Genomic DNA, 18,756 nt, shown 5'->3' with positions numbered 1-18,756 from the left:
ACACAGTGACTTTGCTAAAATTAATTTACAAGGGAGTCAGATGATTATACAAAGGTTGTGAACAAAGCCCCAGGTACGGTAATCCAAATTTATTTGGAAGAGAAACAAAGGTGAACTGTGAACTGTCATCTGTCGCAGTTTAGAAGCAGTTCCAGGTTCAAATTGAGGGATCGTTGCACATTTCTTGCACAATCTTTAGTGACTCTGATGACCTCACTACTTAGTCTGTTTCTTGCCCCATTTAACTTTGTCATGATAGTGTTTCTCGATCTCAGCTGTTCTATTAAAGAACCTGAAGCTGCAATGCTATTACAACAGATTCAGATGAGCGCAAACGCTATGAAAATTAAACTCTTAATTAATTAAAAATTGATTGAAAAAACATTTCCTTTCAATAATCACTGAGCAATTTTGGTTTAATGATACATATGGTTACAGCAAAGAGACACATAAAGTCTGCTCTGCTAAAAAGTGGCAGCTGTGATGAGCAAGCTGTGCTGTCAAACAGGTATAAAAGCTTGTTGAAAACACCACAAACTCCATTATCACAGCAAATCAGAAGCTTCAGAGTGGAAGCCTGCATGCATGCTATTCACTCAGTGCTGTGCAATGTGTGACAATTGCAATTCTGTTCTGGTTTAGCGAACATGGAAGTGAAATGGAAGTGCAGCATGCGAACGGGATGAAGTCGTACCAGCAGTAATGATAAAAGCTCCCTGGCAGAGGCCCAGTTGCTTGCACACTTGCAAGAGAGAGCAAAAGAGGAAGTTTGTAGTTTTCTGCCGGCGTCTTAATGGACGATAAATGGAATGTTTGGCCCCACAGTTTAAGCAGACTGGAGGGTTCGGATTATCTTTGTGTACCAGTGTGTGTATGAAAGAGTGCGTTTACACCCATGAGCGCCGTCTGGGTTTGATGAGGAGATGTAGCAATGAAGATTTCAAGACTGCTAAATTATTCACTTGAACTGCACTCTGCTCTTGATGCTAGCAGAGGCCAAAGCACGGACCTGGTTTGCTGTCTGTTGCTGTAAATGCCACAAATAGGAAAAATACAATAAACGGGAAGTACATAAGCCCGCGTGAACTCTAGACAGTATGTGTGTGCATTGTGGTATGTACAATATAAAGGCTCCACTTCTATTGTTATATCTGGCACAAGCAAATTTCCCCAAGTAATAACCAAGGTTAATCTATTTAAATAAAATATAATACCTCAGCAACCCACTTCAGATTAGAAAATCAAACTTCCTCCTCGAGTACAGCCTTGATAATTATGACGTTCAAGTAATGAAACCTAAGACAATGGAGGTTTTTAATAAACCTTTGTGCAAGGTATTGTGAATAAGTGGATTATATTATCTGTCCTTGTGTTTAAGTGCTATTCTACTTATTGGCCTTTGTTCCAATCTTAGAAATCTTCACTTTGACCCGGTAATTATAAAAAGAAAAACAATAACCTAGAGACATGAAATGTATGTAGAACTCCCCCGTCTCTACAGACCCCTATTTTTTGTGTCATCCTCTGCCCCCCTGGAAGGGATCCAAGTGTAGGCTCAGTCTCTGAAGTGAGCTGTAATAGATTTTCAGTGGGCAGAGAGTGGAGGGCACTCAAACTGGTCATGCACAGAGCTGGTGGAAGCACCACGCTGGTCTGCTGACAGTGACTAGAGCCTGTGGAGACCCTGCTCAATAAAGCAGCAGTTAAACAAGACTGAACTCTGCTGGGTCACTTCACGGCTGCCCTCCTCCTCCCCCATTAAGGGCTTCAAGCCACGGACACAGCATGTGTAAAACGACAGCACCAGCAGAAAGGCAGAAAAAAAAAAGTGTGTTCTCTCCTTGAATGAATCATCTGTGTAGGTGTTTATCGCCAATGTAACTGTTGTCTGATGTTTTGCTATCTGACAGGAAAAGATGAAGGGTAAAAATAAGCTGGTCCCGCGGCTGCTGGGGATAACCAAAGAGTCCGTGATGCGAGTGGATGAGAAGACAAAGGATGTGGTGCAGGAGTGGCCTCTGACAACTGTCAAGAGATGGGCTGCCTCCCCCAAGAGCTTCACCTTGGTACTGTGTGACTGTCTGCAACAAGTCCTCAGCACTACTTAGACAGTCAGCTATTATACACTCCTAATCCTATGCACATATTCAGTTATTCTGTGCACAGTGTGACTTGCATAGCTCTGCATCATATATTCAATCTTTCCTCCAGTTTCATTTTCCAATACAAACAGCATCCTAAAAATTGCTCAGACCTCTGACTCCAATATTGAATGTTTTCTGCATGCCAGCCGGCTTTTTCATCTTAGTTAACAATAGATGCCCAAGGAAGAATGTGCCGAAATTGAATGTATTATTTATCTGAAAGCTTTTTCAATTTTCTTTACCAGCTGTTGGAAACAATACTGTCAGTTTTATATATTGGAAAGGAGTAGTACATTTAAAGATTAATAGATTATGCAAATGTAAAAGAAAGACTCTAAGGTATATTTGCCAACATTGATTTAAAACTGAAATATTCTTATCTTTCTGCAGAATGCTTTGAAGTGAACAGTTTTGAGGTTTGCTAAGTCTCAGCTCTTTTGAGGTATAGGATGCGCCATAGAAGCCAGTCAGTTTTTCTTTTCGTTAAGAGTAGAAACGATGGAGCTGCTGCCAAGTTTATTTAGAACCTCGCCCCCAGTAAGGCACTTTTTCATCTGTAAACAGACTGTGATGTTAGAATGCTGTAAATTGATTTGTGTTGATTCCCCTCTGTCTCTAATGCATTACAAAGGATTTTGGAGAGTACCAGGAGAGTTACTACTCTGTGCAGACTACAGAGGGAGAGCAGATATCCCAACTTATTGCTGGATACATTGACATCATTCTTAAAAAAGTAAGTAACTTTGGTAAACTTACAAGATTCTTAATATAAATCCAATCCATCCATACATTTAGCCTGCATTGTTCACTGTGATGTGTTTGTGGTCTTTCACTATACAGAAGCAGAGTAAGGATCGTTTCGGCCTTGAGGGAGATGAGGAATCCACCATGCTGGAGGAATCAGTCTCCCCTAAGAAGTAAATAGCGCTCATCATTTTCTACAGTTTTGTCTGTCCACTGCTACGTGCAGGAGAATGCACAGTCTAGTTATAATAAATTCAAACCTCTCTGTTTAATTGTGCATGTAATTACATTTGTGTCTTCCTACCACAGCAGCCCCAACAGAGGTAATTTTAGAATTAAACACAAAACAGCACTTTGAATTTTAAGCTAAATTTAACACCATTCTTGATTTTTTTCTAAAACAAAATTTCACATTATCAAAATGTTTTTTGTTGTTGTTGTTTGTTTTTTAAAGATATTTGTAGTACTAATATGATTTTATTTTAAAAAAAGGGAAGCTGCATGATTTGGAGATTGAGATATCAAACATCATCTTGTTGGAAGCTGTTTTAATCAGTCATTTTTATCTCTCAGCTGGATGCTGTCTCTTGTGATTTTCTCTTGTAGCTTAGTGACTGATGGGAATTAAGGTAATGCTGATGGACCAGGGCTCTGTCACGCAGAGCTTGGAAATTTGTTGTCACTAGAAATCCACATGGTTCTTAGGGAAACCACTCGCTGGTAGAGTGGGGCATCATATTACTGCTGCTTATACTGTAGGCCAATTGACTCATGTTGTGGTTCTCAGCACAAAAACATAATTGCTGCCTCTCAAAATAAGCCATAATTAACCAATGGTGTCAGGAGCATTTGTTGAGCAGGGCAGAAAAACAGAAATGTTTCTGTACAATATTTTCTACTCGCTATAGAAACAGTTGTTAGTGTGGTAATTGTTTAAATTTCTGTGATCTAAACTGAGAAAATATTATCATTATCTAAATTAATAAAATATTATCATTCACTATACCTTCATATCACTACATATGTGCTTACATTTAGATTTAGAACAGTGCTCCATGTAAACTAAAGTTGATATGTTGGAGTGTATCTGTATGCATCCAGTGCAACCTCATGAATAAAGTTATGAAATTCATCATCCCCTTCCCTGTACTTTTTTCTCCTCTATTAGGTCCACAATTTTGCAGCAGCAGTTCAATCGAGTGGGTCGTGTGGAGCACGGCTCAGTGGCACTTCCAGGTATAATTCGGTCTGGGTCCATTGGTGGCCCCGAAACCTTCAATATGGGTACAATGCCCTCTGCCCAGCAGCAAATCACCACAGGGCAGATGCACAGAGGACACATGCCCCCACTGGTGAGTCAGAACATTTGCAATTGCGAGCACACGTGATTTCCCAGACAAATGGTACTATAGCAAATATAATATGTGTGTCAACATATTTCCATTTAAAAGTGTGGCATCCAACCGTGTGCCTATATGTACAATTAAAACACTGTATAGAGGGGATAATAAGTTATGTAGCAATAGCAAAGCACAGTGTTCATCATTCTCACATTTTTATGTAAATCTGGTTGGCGGGGTTTGAAATATTGCTTCTCGTCCTCGCTGTCAACAATGAACCACAATAAGGCTATGGCTGTGAATGATTTAGGGAGTGAAAAGTTCCTTATATTCACAGTAAAAGCTCATCTGTCTCCTGTGGTTTATAGACATTAGACTGCAATTTTGCACCCACATACAATGCATGTTGTGTATTTTGATTTGTTGTTTAGTCATTTGCACTCAGTGAGTTTCTATTGTTTGCTCTTGTCAGAGTCTGGCCCAGCAGGCCCTGATGGGGACTATCAACAGCAGTATGCAGGCTGTGCAGCAGGCCCAAGCGGACCTGGGGCACGTTGATAATCTGCCTCCACTGGGCCATGACTTGGTGAGTCCCCCCTCTCTGCTTATTGCTCAGTCTTGAAAAATATTTCAAGATATGTGCATCTTGAACGGCTAGAGTACGCCTCCACATCCTATCATTTATAGCTGCCCCTCGAGTTCAGGTTTTCTAACAATCTTGGTTGTGTGCTTACTGATAATACATCCTCTGGTCTTGCAGAAGCAAAAACAGCTCAGGAACAATTAAACATTCTCACTGGATCAAACTACATCGTAGTTTTCAAATATAATTAGGATGTAGAACTGAGCATAAATACGGAGGCAGTATTTAATGCTTGACTGCTTCCAAAGCCGTAGGTGTTCTACAGCGCTGGTCCTTTAATCCTGCACAAGAAAGTTTATATGACTTGAAAATCACCCACTGTGATGAAAGCCAATAGTTCTCCTTTTCCTCCTCCATGAACAGGCATCCAGAGTTTGGGTTCAGAACAAAGTGGATGAATCCAAACATGAAATCCACTCTCAGGTTGATGCTATCACCGCTGGAACAGCATCTGTGGTCAATCTCACTGCAGGTGAGTAGTGTTAGAGAATACTAAACAGTTAAAGGATGAAGCCTACTATCATTTTGAGTTTTCATTTATTTCTACACATGAATTCTGGTATTTGAAGTCTGCACGGTACATAGCTAGAAAGGAAATGTCCATGTATTTAATAATGTTGTTTATCTTTATTAAAGCCTTATTGAAAAGTGTTAAGCATTCAATTATGATGATCCTTCTAAGGGTGCTATTCCCATTCTTACCTCTAAATGTCTCTAATTACAAAGAAATCTTGAACTTGTTGTCCCAGTGCTTTACTTATTGGCAGTGTCTCTCTTTGCTCCCCGTGTTTCTTGGCACCATGCCAGTCAAGTTCCTTCCAGCCGTTTGCAGGGTTTTAATCGCACTTCACCATCTGTTTGGTTGCACTAAAAACTCCCTCCATTATCTAATACAAAGTTTTTCTTCTTCGCGGGTGCTTTCTCCATCAACATGCTCATCTCTGCGGAACCATCTCAAATAGGCTCTAATTATGACACTGACGCTGATGTGTCTGTTACAGCATATGATACACAAGCCGCCCTGTGGGTTCAGCTAAACCAATGTGGCAGCAGCACAACAAATTAAGATGCTCAGGAGAGGTGAAGTTTGTAAAGATGCCATCTTTCCTTTACAGGTGAGCCTACAGAAACTGACTATACAGCGGTGGGCTGCGCCATCACTACCATCTCCTCCAATCTCACGGAGATGTCCAAGGGTGTCAAGCTGCTAGCAGCATTAATGGACGATGAAGTGGGCAGTGGACACAAGCTCATGGGTGCTGCCAGGATGCTGGCAGGAGCTGTGTCAGATCTGCTCAGATCTGTTGAGCCTGCAGCCGCTGAGGTGAGACGCCCACTGATTACTGTGCTGGCTTGGCCTTCATTCTCCACACTGTAATCCCAGTAGCCACAAAAGCCACAGACAGTGTTGAACGGCATGCCTTTTCTTTTATTAGTGTCTGATGTTACAGAAGGGTTTTCTGTGATGATTTTCTGATCCAGAAGTCTGTTTCAGATAATTCAAGGAGGCTTGTGTGCAAACTGGCCAGGCCACTGTAATGAGTGTGGTGATGTCATCTTTACACAGCCCAGACAGACAGTGCTGACTGCAGCAGGAAGTATTGGACAGGCCAGCGGGGACCTGCTCCGTCACATGGGGGAAGGCGAGACCGATGAGAAGTTCCAGGTTGGACGCCGTCCATTCACTGTTCCTATGACACTGCTGGCCAAACAGGAAGACACATGTATTCTGGGGCCTTGTTTCAAAATGTCAATACACATTTATGTAATCACCTCAGGCTTTATTATCACAATCGACTAATACTTTATGTCGATTGTTTAACGGTGTCACAAGGCAAGGTTTTAGTAGTGCAATGACAGAGACAGCACAGCTTCTCAGATACATTTCTAAAGCCTGTCTCTAGCCTTTACTTCATGCCTCATTTATTCTTTTTGCACTCACGTAAACAAATTTTATTTACTGTATATCTTCTCGTAGCCTTGATAGTACTTTGTTAATATTTGGAGAGGAGAGATGTTGTTTCTATGAACCTTGAGCCAGTGCTCTTCTACTGAGATCATTGTAGTTTGTAACCTAATTGCTTATTAACACACATATGATTTACTATTCACATCCTACAATGTATCTATAATCACTGCGTGTCTCATGCTTAAGGTAGTTTTACCAATATACTGCTGTTGGTTCTTGTGCACTAGTTGGAGTATATCAACCGAACAAAATGTGTTAAAACGTTTACTTTTCTCGTCCCTTTAGTCACATGTGCGCAGCTGTGCTGTATTTCAGTGAAGGACATTGATTAATATGTTGCAGGACACCCTGATGAATCTGGCCAAAGCAGTGGCCAATGCAGCTGCTATGTTAGTCCTGAAGGCCAAGAACGTAGCCCAGGTGGCCGAGGACACCATATTGCAGAACCGAGTGATCGCAGCTGCCACTCAGTGTGCCCTGTCCACCTCACAGCTGGTAGCCTGCACCAAGGTACTGATCTAAGACTTGTTCATCTCAGCAGCCAAATAGGCAAAGGACATACCATCATCCAGGCAAGCACCCAAGCAGAATGTGCAAGACTGGCTGCTCTAGCTTAATTATGGTTCAGTTTGGAAGCATGTACTGTAGTATTGATGTCTGTTACAGTTTCTACTGAAATAAATAGCCCTTTACTAAATCGTAAGAGAGCATTGTTGGAAAAGATATAACTCACCGAGAAAGACTTAGTTAACTTACGTTTCTATCCATGAAACAGATATTCCTATTACTTGTTTTTATCTGAAGCAGTCAGACAGTCTCATCTGACTAACATGAAAAAATAGATTTTATCTGAAAGAAATAATAACAGTTCCCCTTTTTCATGTTAAAAACCTCATCTGTTATGCTCTGTTATATAGTCTATATAATGGTAGTATATGTAAAGTAGTCTTAGTGTAACTTTCTGTCAAAAACTACTGTGTGTGTGGTGCAGGTGGTGAGTCCAACCATCAGCTCCCCAGTGTGTCAGGAGCAGCTTGTGGAGGCTGGGAAGCTGGTGGACCGCTCTGTGGAAACCTGCGTGAAAGCCTGCCGCTCAGCCAGCGAGGACGGTGAGCTGCTGAAGCAAGTCGGGGCAGCAGCTGGTGTGGTGAGCCAGGCCCTCAGCGACCTGCTGCAGCATGTCCGTCACTACGCCAGCTGTGGAGAGCCCATCGGACGTTACGACCAGGCCACGGACACAATCATGAATGTGACAGAGAATATTTTCACCTCCATGGGTGATGCTGGTGAGTAGAAAAAGAAGTGATCAAGAATAGAGAATACTGGGGGTGAAGTAAAGTGAAAATCCACTGAGTTAAAGTTGTTTAATATCTCTGCAGTGTAGACAAACCTGTTTACTCAGTAGAAAACCAGGGGCTTTTTTAAATACCTGTTTACAGACTTGAGGGCCCCAAGATATTGTGCATGTGTCCATGTTAAGTGATCTGTTGAAACTTTTTCAAAGCATAGGCTATTTAGATTATTCAGTTATATTGTGAGGGGTAAGACTGAAGAATTTCCAAACTCGGCCAATTCTCAAGGGGACGTAGGAAACATGTCATCCAAAACCACTACAGAGCTCGAAATCTGGTCCCAATCAGCATCAGGGAGGCTTTGAAACATAAAAGGAAACACATGACCTGGGCAGTTCTTTGAAAGGACAGATTTTGTCTTAAAATACGGAAGGGAAAAAAAGTTCATAGTACAGATTCTACAGAGTATTGGTGGTTTTCCAAGGGCACTGGATGTACTGTAGGTTGTAAAGCACCTGAATATCTTGTCTTTCATAGACCTCTCTGGGTGAGTTATTTCCAGCAGTAGGTGGGTGTTTGGGAACTACAGCTTTTTATAGCAGGTGTGCAGGGAAATGATACATATATTCTGATGACTTTCATTTGTGTGAGAGAGGATGACTCACTAGAAACCTTCAGCTATAGAGTACATGGAGGTGAAAACAAAAATGTGAGTGAACAAGACACAGATATTTAGAGAATTGTCCTACAGATATAGCGGTAGGGTGGGTGTTATGATGACAATGTGAGCTGCCAGACTTTCTATCGTACCGTCTCTACTGAAATAATTATACCTTTAATATTAGGCCATTGTTGGCAATGTTTCCAGACTGCTTTGGGTTATTATTACAGGAATCTAGAATTAAATGGAACTACATATCTTCATTTTTAAGGTATTTAGGTCTGGATTAGCAGTATTTCTACAGCTTCTCGACTGAATATCTAGTAATACATGATGGTTAAAGGGATGGTGACTGTCAATATCTAGATTATACATTACACAAATAGCAATCTGCACAACAAACTGTCAGTCCTCATTGGAAAACATAAGCAAACCAGCTTTGCAGCACACACTGAAGTGGTATGGATTTGTGCTGCTGTTGCAGGGTGTGGAGCGTGTGCCTTTATGTGCTTATGTCTGCATGTGTGAACAGGGGAAATGGTGCGTCAGGCAAGAGTGTTAGCCCAGGCTACCTCTGACTTGGTCAATGCCATGAGATCCGATGCAGAGGCAGAGGTTGACGTTGACAACTCCAAGAAACTGCTGGCTGCAGCCAAACTCCTGGCTGATGCCACAGCTCGCATGGTGGAGGCTGCTAAGGTGAGAGTGTTTACAGATTTACTCTCACAGTGTAAGTGAACATGTATTTACTTGAATATGTAACTAACAAACAAAAATGCTTATTAGCTTCTTTTTATTTTCTGTGAATATCTTATTACTTTTATGTTTTTTCATTTGTTATTCACCACAAATTCATGGAGTTTTTTCTTTAATTCAACCCTATTGAAACAAGCTATTTTGTGCGGTCCACAACCCTTGTGCATTTTAGTCACATTTGAATGTGTTTTCTATTTTTCTATCAGCACTGCTCTGTTACATAATGTCACGTTAATTACAGTGTTAAAAGATGAACTGAACTGAATCATTTTCATTGGATAGAATACACATTTTGGCATTACTGTATGCACTAGCTACCAGCATCGTTTCAGATCTGAAATTAAAGGGTGCAGCATCAGTGGTTCTTAATAAGCCCCTGGAATAGTTGAGCAGGATATTATCAGTGTGAAATACCCAAGCAAGTGAAACACTGCTTATGGCTTGTTAGGTGTTTTTGATCTGTGGCACATTAATCACCACATCATTGCCTTTATCAAAAAGAAAGTGGGAATCTCGCACTGACGGTTTCCTTGGAAACTGTCAGAAAGCAGACAGAGCTAAATGCTTGTTCGCATCTATTGCACAACCTGTATAACCAGAGTTGTTAAACAATTGTTGCTGAGGTTTGCTACGTAGCTATTGTTATATCCTATATGTGTGTGTGTGTGTGTCATGGTCATGTGTGTCTCTGTGAGCTCATCTGCATTTTTGTGCCTGAATGTGAGATTTTTTCTGCCTATGTGCCCTCAGGGGGCGGCTGCCTACCCAGAGAATGAGGACCAGCAGCAGAGGCTCAGAGAGGCAGCTGAGGGGCTTCGCGTTGCCACTAATGCTGCAGCTCAGAATGCAATAAAGAAAAAACTGGTCAACAGGCTGGAGGTGAGTGATAGGAGTTAACATACGTTCTTGTCCTTGTGTTGTATGACCTCGACCAAAACGTCGTCTTCCTTTTTGTGTCTCTTTATACATAGTAGAAATGCTGCAGAAAAAATACAGATTTTAGACATTATTCAAATGACATCACATGCCAGGATACAAGAAATCAAATACCTCAGCAATCATTTGTACAAATATGGCCCATTTAGTATATTTGTCCGTGTTATTTCTCTTTCCCCTGGCAGTTAACTATAAATCCCATTAGTACTGTGAATGAACTATCAGAGTGTAAAGATCTGTGTTTAGCCCTTGGTATCAGTTTGCCTCTAATGACTAGCCCCTCTCTGCTCCAGAGCGCCCAATGTTCAATTTCCCAGGCACATAAACTATGCATTCCCCAAGGCTGGAATCAGCCTGCTATCAGACATATATCTCAGTACGCCTTTTTGCATCAGACGGTCACAGTAATGGTGCTAATGGTCGCCTCCATCAAATAAGTGTGGGGGCCAGTCAATAACGTGGTGTCATGAATCTGTAGGTGTGCATGTAGCAATTACTAAGACATGTTTTGGCCCTTTGAGACCCCTTTAATCTTACCGGACATGCTGCCATTCAGTTGCTTGGGAGATATAACACATGCTTTTATTTAAAAGTCAATCTAATATTTGGTATAGATTATTAAAATATAGAGAGAGAATATAGGTATAAAATGCCACTCATGCTTTTTTTTTCATCCTTGCCTCCTCATGTCTCAAAAGGTAATGATGGTACCACTGTCCTCACTTCTACAACTAAACATTACATTTTTAGTGCTTAGTTTAGAAAAATAGGAAAAGAGAAAATAATTCTGTGTAATTCAGTGTAATCCCATCCAGTTTATCTTCTTACCAAACTTTTTGATTTATTACACCTCTCTAGTACACTACAACAGTTCCATCTGAGGACATGATCACGTAATACAAAGAACAAAAGTGAATGTTACTCTTGGACAGGTAACTGTTACTCTTACTTTAGCCCAAACTATTTTCTTTTGTATCTGCTGTACAGATAGCTGCAAAGCAGGCAGCGGCCGCTGCTACTCAGACTATTGCAGCTGCCCAAAATGCCGCTGCTTCCAACAAAAATACCGTCTCACACCAACAGCTCGTTCACAGCTGCAAGGTACAATCATCTACTGTTCTCCATGCATGTTTTTTTAGCTTTTGTTGTTAATAATAATGTCAAATAATGTACTGAAATACTAAAATATGTATGTTTTGAAACTCTATGCTACAAGTTTCTCTTTCAAACATGATAATATAGATGCCGTGCAATATTGTAATGTTTAAATGCAGGCAGTAGCAGACAGCATTCCCCAGTTGGTGCAGGGCATGAGAAGCAGCCAGGCTCAGCCTGAGGAGCTGGGTGCCCAGCTTGTCCTCATCATGGCCAGTCAGAACTTCTTACAGGTAAGTGTCAGCGCTTATGAAGCTATATCATCAGATACACACAAAAACTAGTAAACAAAATGAATATTGTTGTTTTTCTTTTACCATCTCTTAGCCTGGAAGTAAGATGGTGACATCTGCAAAGTCAGCAGTTCCAACAGTGGCTGACCAGGCTGCTGCTATGCAATTGGGCCAGTGTGCAAAAAACTTGGCTACCTGCCTGGCAGAGCTCAGGACTGCCACCCAGAAGGTACCTATACTTAATATTTTTAGATATAGATAGAGATAGAGATAGTAGGATTCATCTCACCAAGGCGGGAAATATGTCGTGAGATATTGTTTGATTAAGGCTCCACTTAGTCAGCTTAGTTTTACTTTGATCCCATTTAGAGATACCAGGATAGGATTGCATCCTGCATAACGGCTGCATGATCGTGAGTTACATTTCTGTGTGTGTTGTTTGAAGGCCCATGAAGCATGTGGTCCTCTGGAGATTGACTCAGCCCTCAAAACAGTTCAGACGCTCAAGAGTGAACTTCAGGATGCCAAGATGTCAGTTATTGAAGGCCAACTCAAACCTCTTCCTGGAGAAACAGTTAGTACAGCACATAGCACCATGTTCTGTGAAATATAACTATTAACAGGGATTGTAACTATAACAATAATTGATGTATTTCTGTTGCTCATGCAGCTGGAGAAGTGTGCTCAGGATTTGGGAAGCACATCCAAGACTGTGGGCTCTTCCATGGCCCAGCTGCTGACATGTGCTGCACAAGGCAACGAACACTACACAGGTAAGAAAAGTTTATTCTACACAAAGAAGCACAACTAGGCTATAATTAAACAATTGTGTCTAAATAATTTATATTGCAGGATTGGAAAGATATACTCAATATATACAGTATACAGCAGTTTGCTGACTGTATTTTAGCACTGAAGAAATAAAAATGTGGCTGCTGTTACTGTTGGGATGAGCCAAAGAAAATTATGCATCCTTTGTGCTATCACTTTTGCTTCAAACTAAACCCTTTGGATCCAGCGTGGCTTTGCTGTTCTGCCATCAATTCTGGCTCAATTGAAGATCTCAGGGGAGGATAGATGAAGACAGATAGAGAATAGCATTTCTAACAATGAATGCTCCCAGGCAGCACTTCATGCTGTGGCCCAGGGTACTGCTCGCTACTCATTAATCTTATTTTCACTAGATTTAACATTCCATCAGCAAATGGCTCCACTTGGCTGGTTAATGCAATTTGATGCAATTTGCTGCTTTTCTTCTCAGCTCTGTGTATGATAAGTTAAGGGCACCTCCCATGTGGGGCCATATTTATTAGATTAACAATTTTATTTAAACAACAAGGGCTTTTTAAGTGTCACAGTTTGTTCTTATTGTCGTTCTACTAGCCACTGCTATGTGATTTGCACATGCTATTAAAGTTATAATAAGGACAGGAAATACACATACCTCTCAATTTGTATTTCTTAAGCAGACTGCTGCGAAGCAAGCTTAATGAGATTAATGTGTTCAGTAAAATGTCAGTTTTAATTTCTGCAGGAACTTACTTAGTCTCACTGTTTTAAATTCTGCTGCCCAGGAGAAATACATGTCCTCTGTGTCTGGGCTAGTACACATGTTGCATATCCATAGACACTGTAATAGATTGTTTATAGTATGCATGGAATGGTCAGGCTGTATCTTCAAATGATTGTATTTACTGGTACCAACATTATACTGATATATTTTGAGTTGCTGATTTTCTCATTATTTGAAATTATTCACACTTCAATGTGTGGCTGGCTATTCACAGGTGTGGCTGCCCGAGAAACAGCACAGGCATTAAGGACATTAGCCCAAGCAGCTAGAGGTGTGGCAGCCAGCACCAAGGAGCCACAAGCTGCAGCTGCAATGCTGGACTCTGCTCACTGTGTTATGGAGGGCTCTGCCATGCTGATCCATGAAGCCCATCAGGCCCTAGTCCATCCAGGAGATGCTGAGAGTCAGCAGAGACTGGCACAGGTAGCCTAGCTCTCTCTAATATATACCCCAGAGGCATTGACATTGGTGTAGAAATCATATTGTTCCTCTCGGGCCCCTCTCCCTTCTCCGCTGATTTGTAAACATTTTTTTTTTTTCCAACAATCATCCCCTTTAAGCGTTGCTATTTTCTCTCTGCTCTGTCCCCTCTCGGGTTTCACTCTCTCGGAGTAAAACTGCTCATTCTCCTGAAGCCCTTCAGGGGATAAATATATTGTTTGGCGTATATCTGTGACAGCAGCATAAATTAGTGACACGGATTGCTGTGCACCGCTACGAGCCCAATTTGCGTTTGAGATGTTTTTCCTCTTATGGTTTTGCTCTGGTGCTCATTGTATAGCACATTGTTAGAATGACTAATGGCAGTCTGATGACAGAGCATTGTGCCTATTTCAGGTGGCCAAGGCAGTGTCACACTCCCTGAATAATTGTGTGAATTGCCTGCCAGGCCAGAAGGATGTTGACATGGCTCTCAGGAGCATTGGAGAAGCCAGCAAGAAGCTGCTGGTGGACATTGTGAGTCCTGCTCAAGGTTTTACTTGATTTTTTGACATTTGGTGTGTGTGCACTGACACAAAACGGTACGGCAGGATTAATGTGTCTCTTGTCTTTGAAGCTCCCTCCCTGCAATAAGACATTTCAGGAGGCTCAGACTGATTTGAACCACACAGCAGCTGAACTCAACCACTCTGCAGGCGAGGTCGTCCACTCCTCTCGTGGAACAAGCAGCCAGCTGGCTGCGGCCTCAGGGAAGTTCAGCCAAGACTTTGATGAGTTCCTGGATGCTGGCATTGAGATGGCAGGACACACCCAAGTAGGTTTCGTGATCATACAACCCATCCACATTCCACTAAAGCAGTAAGATGTTAATCCACTGCCTCCAGTATTTTAGACATGGAGAGGAGGGGTCAAACGCTTTGATGGATGTAAAAACCTTGAAAAGAGCCTTCGACCTCATATATATTTGTGTCACTTTAGTACCAAAGCTATTTAAGTCATTTGTTAATTAGACCTTTTCATCTAATTAGGTGCATGATTGTCCCCAAGAGCAATAAACACACTTAGATGTAATGAGATCTTATGATGTTCATGTTCTGGCTATTTTGCTCATTAATTTGAAAAGATCGTCTGGGATTGGAGTTGATGTAGCATGACACTGGAGCTTTAATCAGCCTCACAGAGGCCTGCCGAGTGAGGAGAGAGGTGGCAGGTGGTTGGGACATTAAATATATTTTTACAATACTTTTTAGGTTTAGGTAAGTAAGTTCTGTGTGTATGCTTCACTATATTTAACATAACCCTGAATCCACTGTAAAAATCACCTTCATTTTTTCTTTTTCCCAACCTATGCAGAGCAAGGAGGACCAGATCCAAGTCATTGGTAATCTGAAGAACATCTCAATGGCATCCAGTAAACTGCTGCTGGCTGCCAAGTCTCTGTCTGTGGATCCAAGTGCAGCCAATGCTAAGAATCTTCTAGCTGTGGCAGCAAGGTGTGATAAGATAGAGATAATACCTGATCTGTATCTGATAATCTCATCATTTGTATTTGATAAATATCATACAGTATGTGCTGAACTAAATCATGTTATCCTCAATGTGAAACCTGGTGCATATTTAAGCCTACAGCAAATATTTAGATGATATGCTTAAATACAAAACATCTCCCTGCTGTGTCTATGTGCCAATCCTAAGCTGCGTCTGACTGCTAGAGGGAGTGTGCATCTTCCCCCTAGTGGAGAGAAGCCAAGCAGCTGGTCCCACGGTGCTTTGGGCCTGACTGACTTCTTTCTGTCTAATTAGAATGATGGAATCCTTGGCTAGTGCTCGTCTGTGCTCAGCAAGGCTGAACACAAACTCAAGACAATCCGTGCACTCCTGTGTGCTATGTTAGCCTTTTGCAGCGAGAGACCAGCAGTGCCATGTTTGAACAGAGAGGCTAAAAGCGTGTGTGGAGTGAATCCAGGCTATGTGTGCATGCAGTGAAAACTAAAAGACCTGTGTGGCTTCCTGTGTGTTGCAGGGCAGTGACAGAGAGTATTAACCAGCTGATCACACTCTGTACGCAGCAAGCAGCAGGACAAAAGGAGTGTGACAATGCCTTGAGGGAGTTGGAGGTAGCCACCCTCATGTACACTGTACTACACACAGATTTTCTTTGCCTAAGGCCTGTTTTCTGTTGCCTGTGTATTCCTGTACTGTATACTATCCCCATCAAGTCACTGTACCTGGACACTAGACTTAGAAATACACTAACTACAGTGGTTTAACAAATTATAACTACATTCACTTATACTCAGAACTGAAAATGACAATAACGCTGTGCTCATAAAAAAACACGGTTATCATTATTTATCATGGTAGCATCTACTCAGCGTGATTTACATATATAGTGTTCCCTTTTTCAACTTTAAATGAAATAGCTGATGAACGTGTAGGGGCATCAGAGCAGAAATGTTCAGCAGTGTATCCATTGTAGTTAAATTTAGCATCATGTGTTTTTGTATACAGGCTGTCAGAGGGCTCCTAGATAATCCCAGCGAGCCTGTCAACGAGCTCTCCTACTTTGACTGCATTGAGAGTGTGATGGAGAACTCAAAGGTACAGGTTTTCAAAACAATTGCATGTACTCTATAGTTGAACTGTCAGAGATGTATTACATAGCAGGCAGCTAAAGCTCTCTAATTTTTACACGTTTTCTCCATTTCCACACGCCTCAGGTTCTAGGAGAGGCGATGGCAGGCATTTCTCAGCACTGTAAGACAGGTGATGTGGTCGCCTTCGGGGAGAGCGTGGGCGTGGCATCCAAAGCTCTTTGTGGGCTGACGGAAGCTGCAGGACAGGTGACAGCAACATAAATACAAGAAAAGATGTTGGAACATCTTGAGAAGGTGGAAACCTTTCATAAACAGGCTTTTTATGGTAGCAGTGCACTTTGGTGGTAATCTGACAGGGTGAGCCAGATTACATTGGAGGATTTATAGAGCTGCATCACTAAAGCTATAAAATAACATCCTCATCTCGATACAAGATTCAGTTGCTTTGCCTGGAAAAAGCTTTGACAGATTCGCCGTTCCCTCTGCTTATCTTATGTTAGAGAGCTCCTCTATCATGTGACATATATACAGGACAGTATTTAAGTGTGTTTTTATTTTCCTGTTTGTTTCTTCTTTCTATGTCTCCTGCAGGCATCTTATCTTGTAGGTGTCTCTGATCCCAACAGTCAGTCAGGTCATGATGGGCTGGTGGATCCCATCCAGTTTGCAAGGGCTCACCAGGCTATACAGATGGCCTGTCAGAACTTAGTGGACCCAGCCAGTAGTCCCTCACAGGTAAAGAGGTCCATCTGGGGCTGCAGGACTGAACCGTGTGTGTCTTGCATAAAATGCCTCATTAAGTTTGAATAAACCTAAAATCAACCTGAATATTGTAAATAATTTACTCTTCACACCTTATTTGATACAAGTCTGCTTCTTGTTTGATGGTGTTTATTTGTTTGTTAGGTCTTGTCTGCAGCAACAATTGTAGCCAAGCATACCTCAGCTCTGTGTAACGCCTGCCGCATGGCTTCCTCTAAAACCTCCAACCCCGTGGCCAGGAGACAGTTTGTCCAGTCAGCCAAAGAGGTGGCCAACACAACAGCCAACCTCGTTAAGACCATCAAGGTCAACTCCCCAACTGAACAAAACGTTGAGTGTTCATTTCTTTTTTATTTCGTCAAGTGAGAAGCTTCTGATGTGTGTACAGGTCAGTTCCTTTTAGATGAACAGCAGAACTGGAGTATTCTTATGATATTTTCTTGTTTCAGGCCTTGGATGGGGATTTTTCTGAGGAGAACAGGAACAGGTGCCGTGTTGCTACGACCCCACTCCTTGAAGCTGTGGAAAACCTGTCAACCTTTGCTAACAACCCTGAGTTTGCGAGCATCCCAGCGCAGATCAGTAATGAGGTATTCAATTTTTAAGCATGGTTCTAGTGCTCACGTTAGAACAGTCTTGTTATTTTTTTTCCATGGTTGCTAATCACTTAACTAAATGAAAATGAATAGCAGTCTTTTATGAGGTCCTCTGTTCTCAGAAACATCCAATTTGTAATTTTTTTCCACTCACCCTACAGAGGATCTTGAAGCTACTCATCAGTGAGATTTAATGAATGTTTGTGACTTGTGCACTCAATCCAATTGAAACAGGCACGGTTACATGAGGCAACACAGAAAGGTTACTACAGAGTGGTGCGAATTGGATTGAGGTCCATTCTTCCTGTATTTCTTTTATGTCAACGAAAATCTCAAGGAAAAAGGTGGATTTTTTATTTTTCTGTGCGAGCGGAACAGTTCTCTCACAGTCCTCTAAAAGCTTTATAGCTGTAATCTGGTGGAGGGCAGTGTTTAACTGCACTTTCTCTCAGCACAGCTGCTCTAATCTTCAGCTTGTTAATCTAATTGTCGAGGGAGGTTTTGGCTCGGCTCATAAAGACTGAAGGTGTTTCGTCCTGCATCTGTGTAAAGCTGCCTTTCTAATCTTATCGCTCCCTTTGATTGTACCTTTGATCTCTCCAAGGTAGTCAAGGAATTTTAACAACTCATACCAGTGTGTGTTCTTCGCTGTTGAGCAGTTTCCTGTTGTTTCACCTGCACCAATCTTTTCATTTCCACAGGGCTCAGCAGCACAGGAACCAATTGTGCGCTCAGCTCGCTCCATGCTCGACAGCTCCACTTACCTTTTAGAAACGGCCCGCTCACTGGTCCTCAATCCCAAAGATCCTCCTACCTGGTCCATACTAGCTGGCCACTCCAGGACAGTTTCTGACTCAATCAAGAGCCTTATCACCTCCATTAGGTTTGTATTAATACCACCCATGACCGTATCT

General features: G+C 41.8%; 1 protein-coding gene across 4 annotated transcripts in view; it reads left to right on the top strand.

The window, feature by feature from the left end:
- The window catches only part of tln2b (talin 2b), a 69,246-nt gene that overhangs the window by 33,920 nt on the left and 16,570 nt on the right, over positions 1-18,756 (top strand). For all 4 annotated transcript variants that reach the window (XM_026365027.1, XM_026365025.1, XM_026365026.1 and 1 more), the window contains 28 exons: positions 1,911-2,066; positions 2,776-2,877; positions 2,985-3,061; positions 4,057-4,240; positions 4,701-4,814; positions 5,235-5,343; positions 5,987-6,195; positions 6,439-6,537; positions 7,183-7,350; positions 7,832-8,126; positions 9,326-9,492; positions 10,300-10,428; positions 11,473-11,586; positions 11,760-11,873; positions 11,968-12,102; positions 12,319-12,447; positions 12,544-12,646; positions 13,661-13,869; positions 14,284-14,403; positions 14,504-14,701; positions 15,241-15,380; positions 15,911-16,004; positions 16,399-16,488; positions 16,608-16,730; positions 17,076-17,219; positions 17,391-17,576; positions 17,696-17,836; positions 18,544-18,725. In XM_026365027.1, the coding sequence (XP_026220812.1) occupies positions 1,911-2,066; positions 2,776-2,877; positions 2,985-3,061; positions 4,057-4,240; positions 4,701-4,814; positions 5,235-5,343; positions 5,987-6,195; positions 6,439-6,537; positions 7,183-7,350; positions 7,832-8,126; positions 9,326-9,492; positions 10,300-10,428; positions 11,473-11,586; positions 11,760-11,873; positions 11,968-12,102; positions 12,319-12,447; positions 12,544-12,646; positions 13,661-13,869; positions 14,284-14,403; positions 14,504-14,701; positions 15,241-15,380; positions 15,911-16,004; positions 16,399-16,488; positions 16,608-16,730; positions 17,076-17,219; positions 17,391-17,576; positions 17,696-17,836; positions 18,544-18,725 (4,031 nt within the window). The remainder of the gene's footprint in view (positions 1-1,910; positions 2,067-2,775; positions 2,878-2,984; positions 3,062-4,056; positions 4,241-4,700; positions 4,815-5,234; positions 5,344-5,986; positions 6,196-6,438; positions 6,538-7,182; positions 7,351-7,831; positions 8,127-9,325; positions 9,493-10,299; positions 10,429-11,472; positions 11,587-11,759; positions 11,874-11,967; positions 12,103-12,318; positions 12,448-12,543; positions 12,647-13,660; positions 13,870-14,283; positions 14,404-14,503; positions 14,702-15,240; positions 15,381-15,910; positions 16,005-16,398; positions 16,489-16,607; positions 16,731-17,075; positions 17,220-17,390; positions 17,577-17,695; positions 17,837-18,543; positions 18,726-18,756) is intronic.

This window comes from Anabas testudineus, chromosome 6 (assembly GCF_900324465.2).
Source record: "Anabas testudineus chromosome 6, fAnaTes1.2, whole genome shotgun sequence".
NCBI lineage: Eukaryota > Metazoa > Chordata > Actinopteri > Anabantiformes > Anabantidae > Anabas > Anabas testudineus.
The sequence above is the reverse complement of the archived record's forward strand: the minus strand, read 5'-3'. Positions and strand labels throughout refer to the sequence as shown.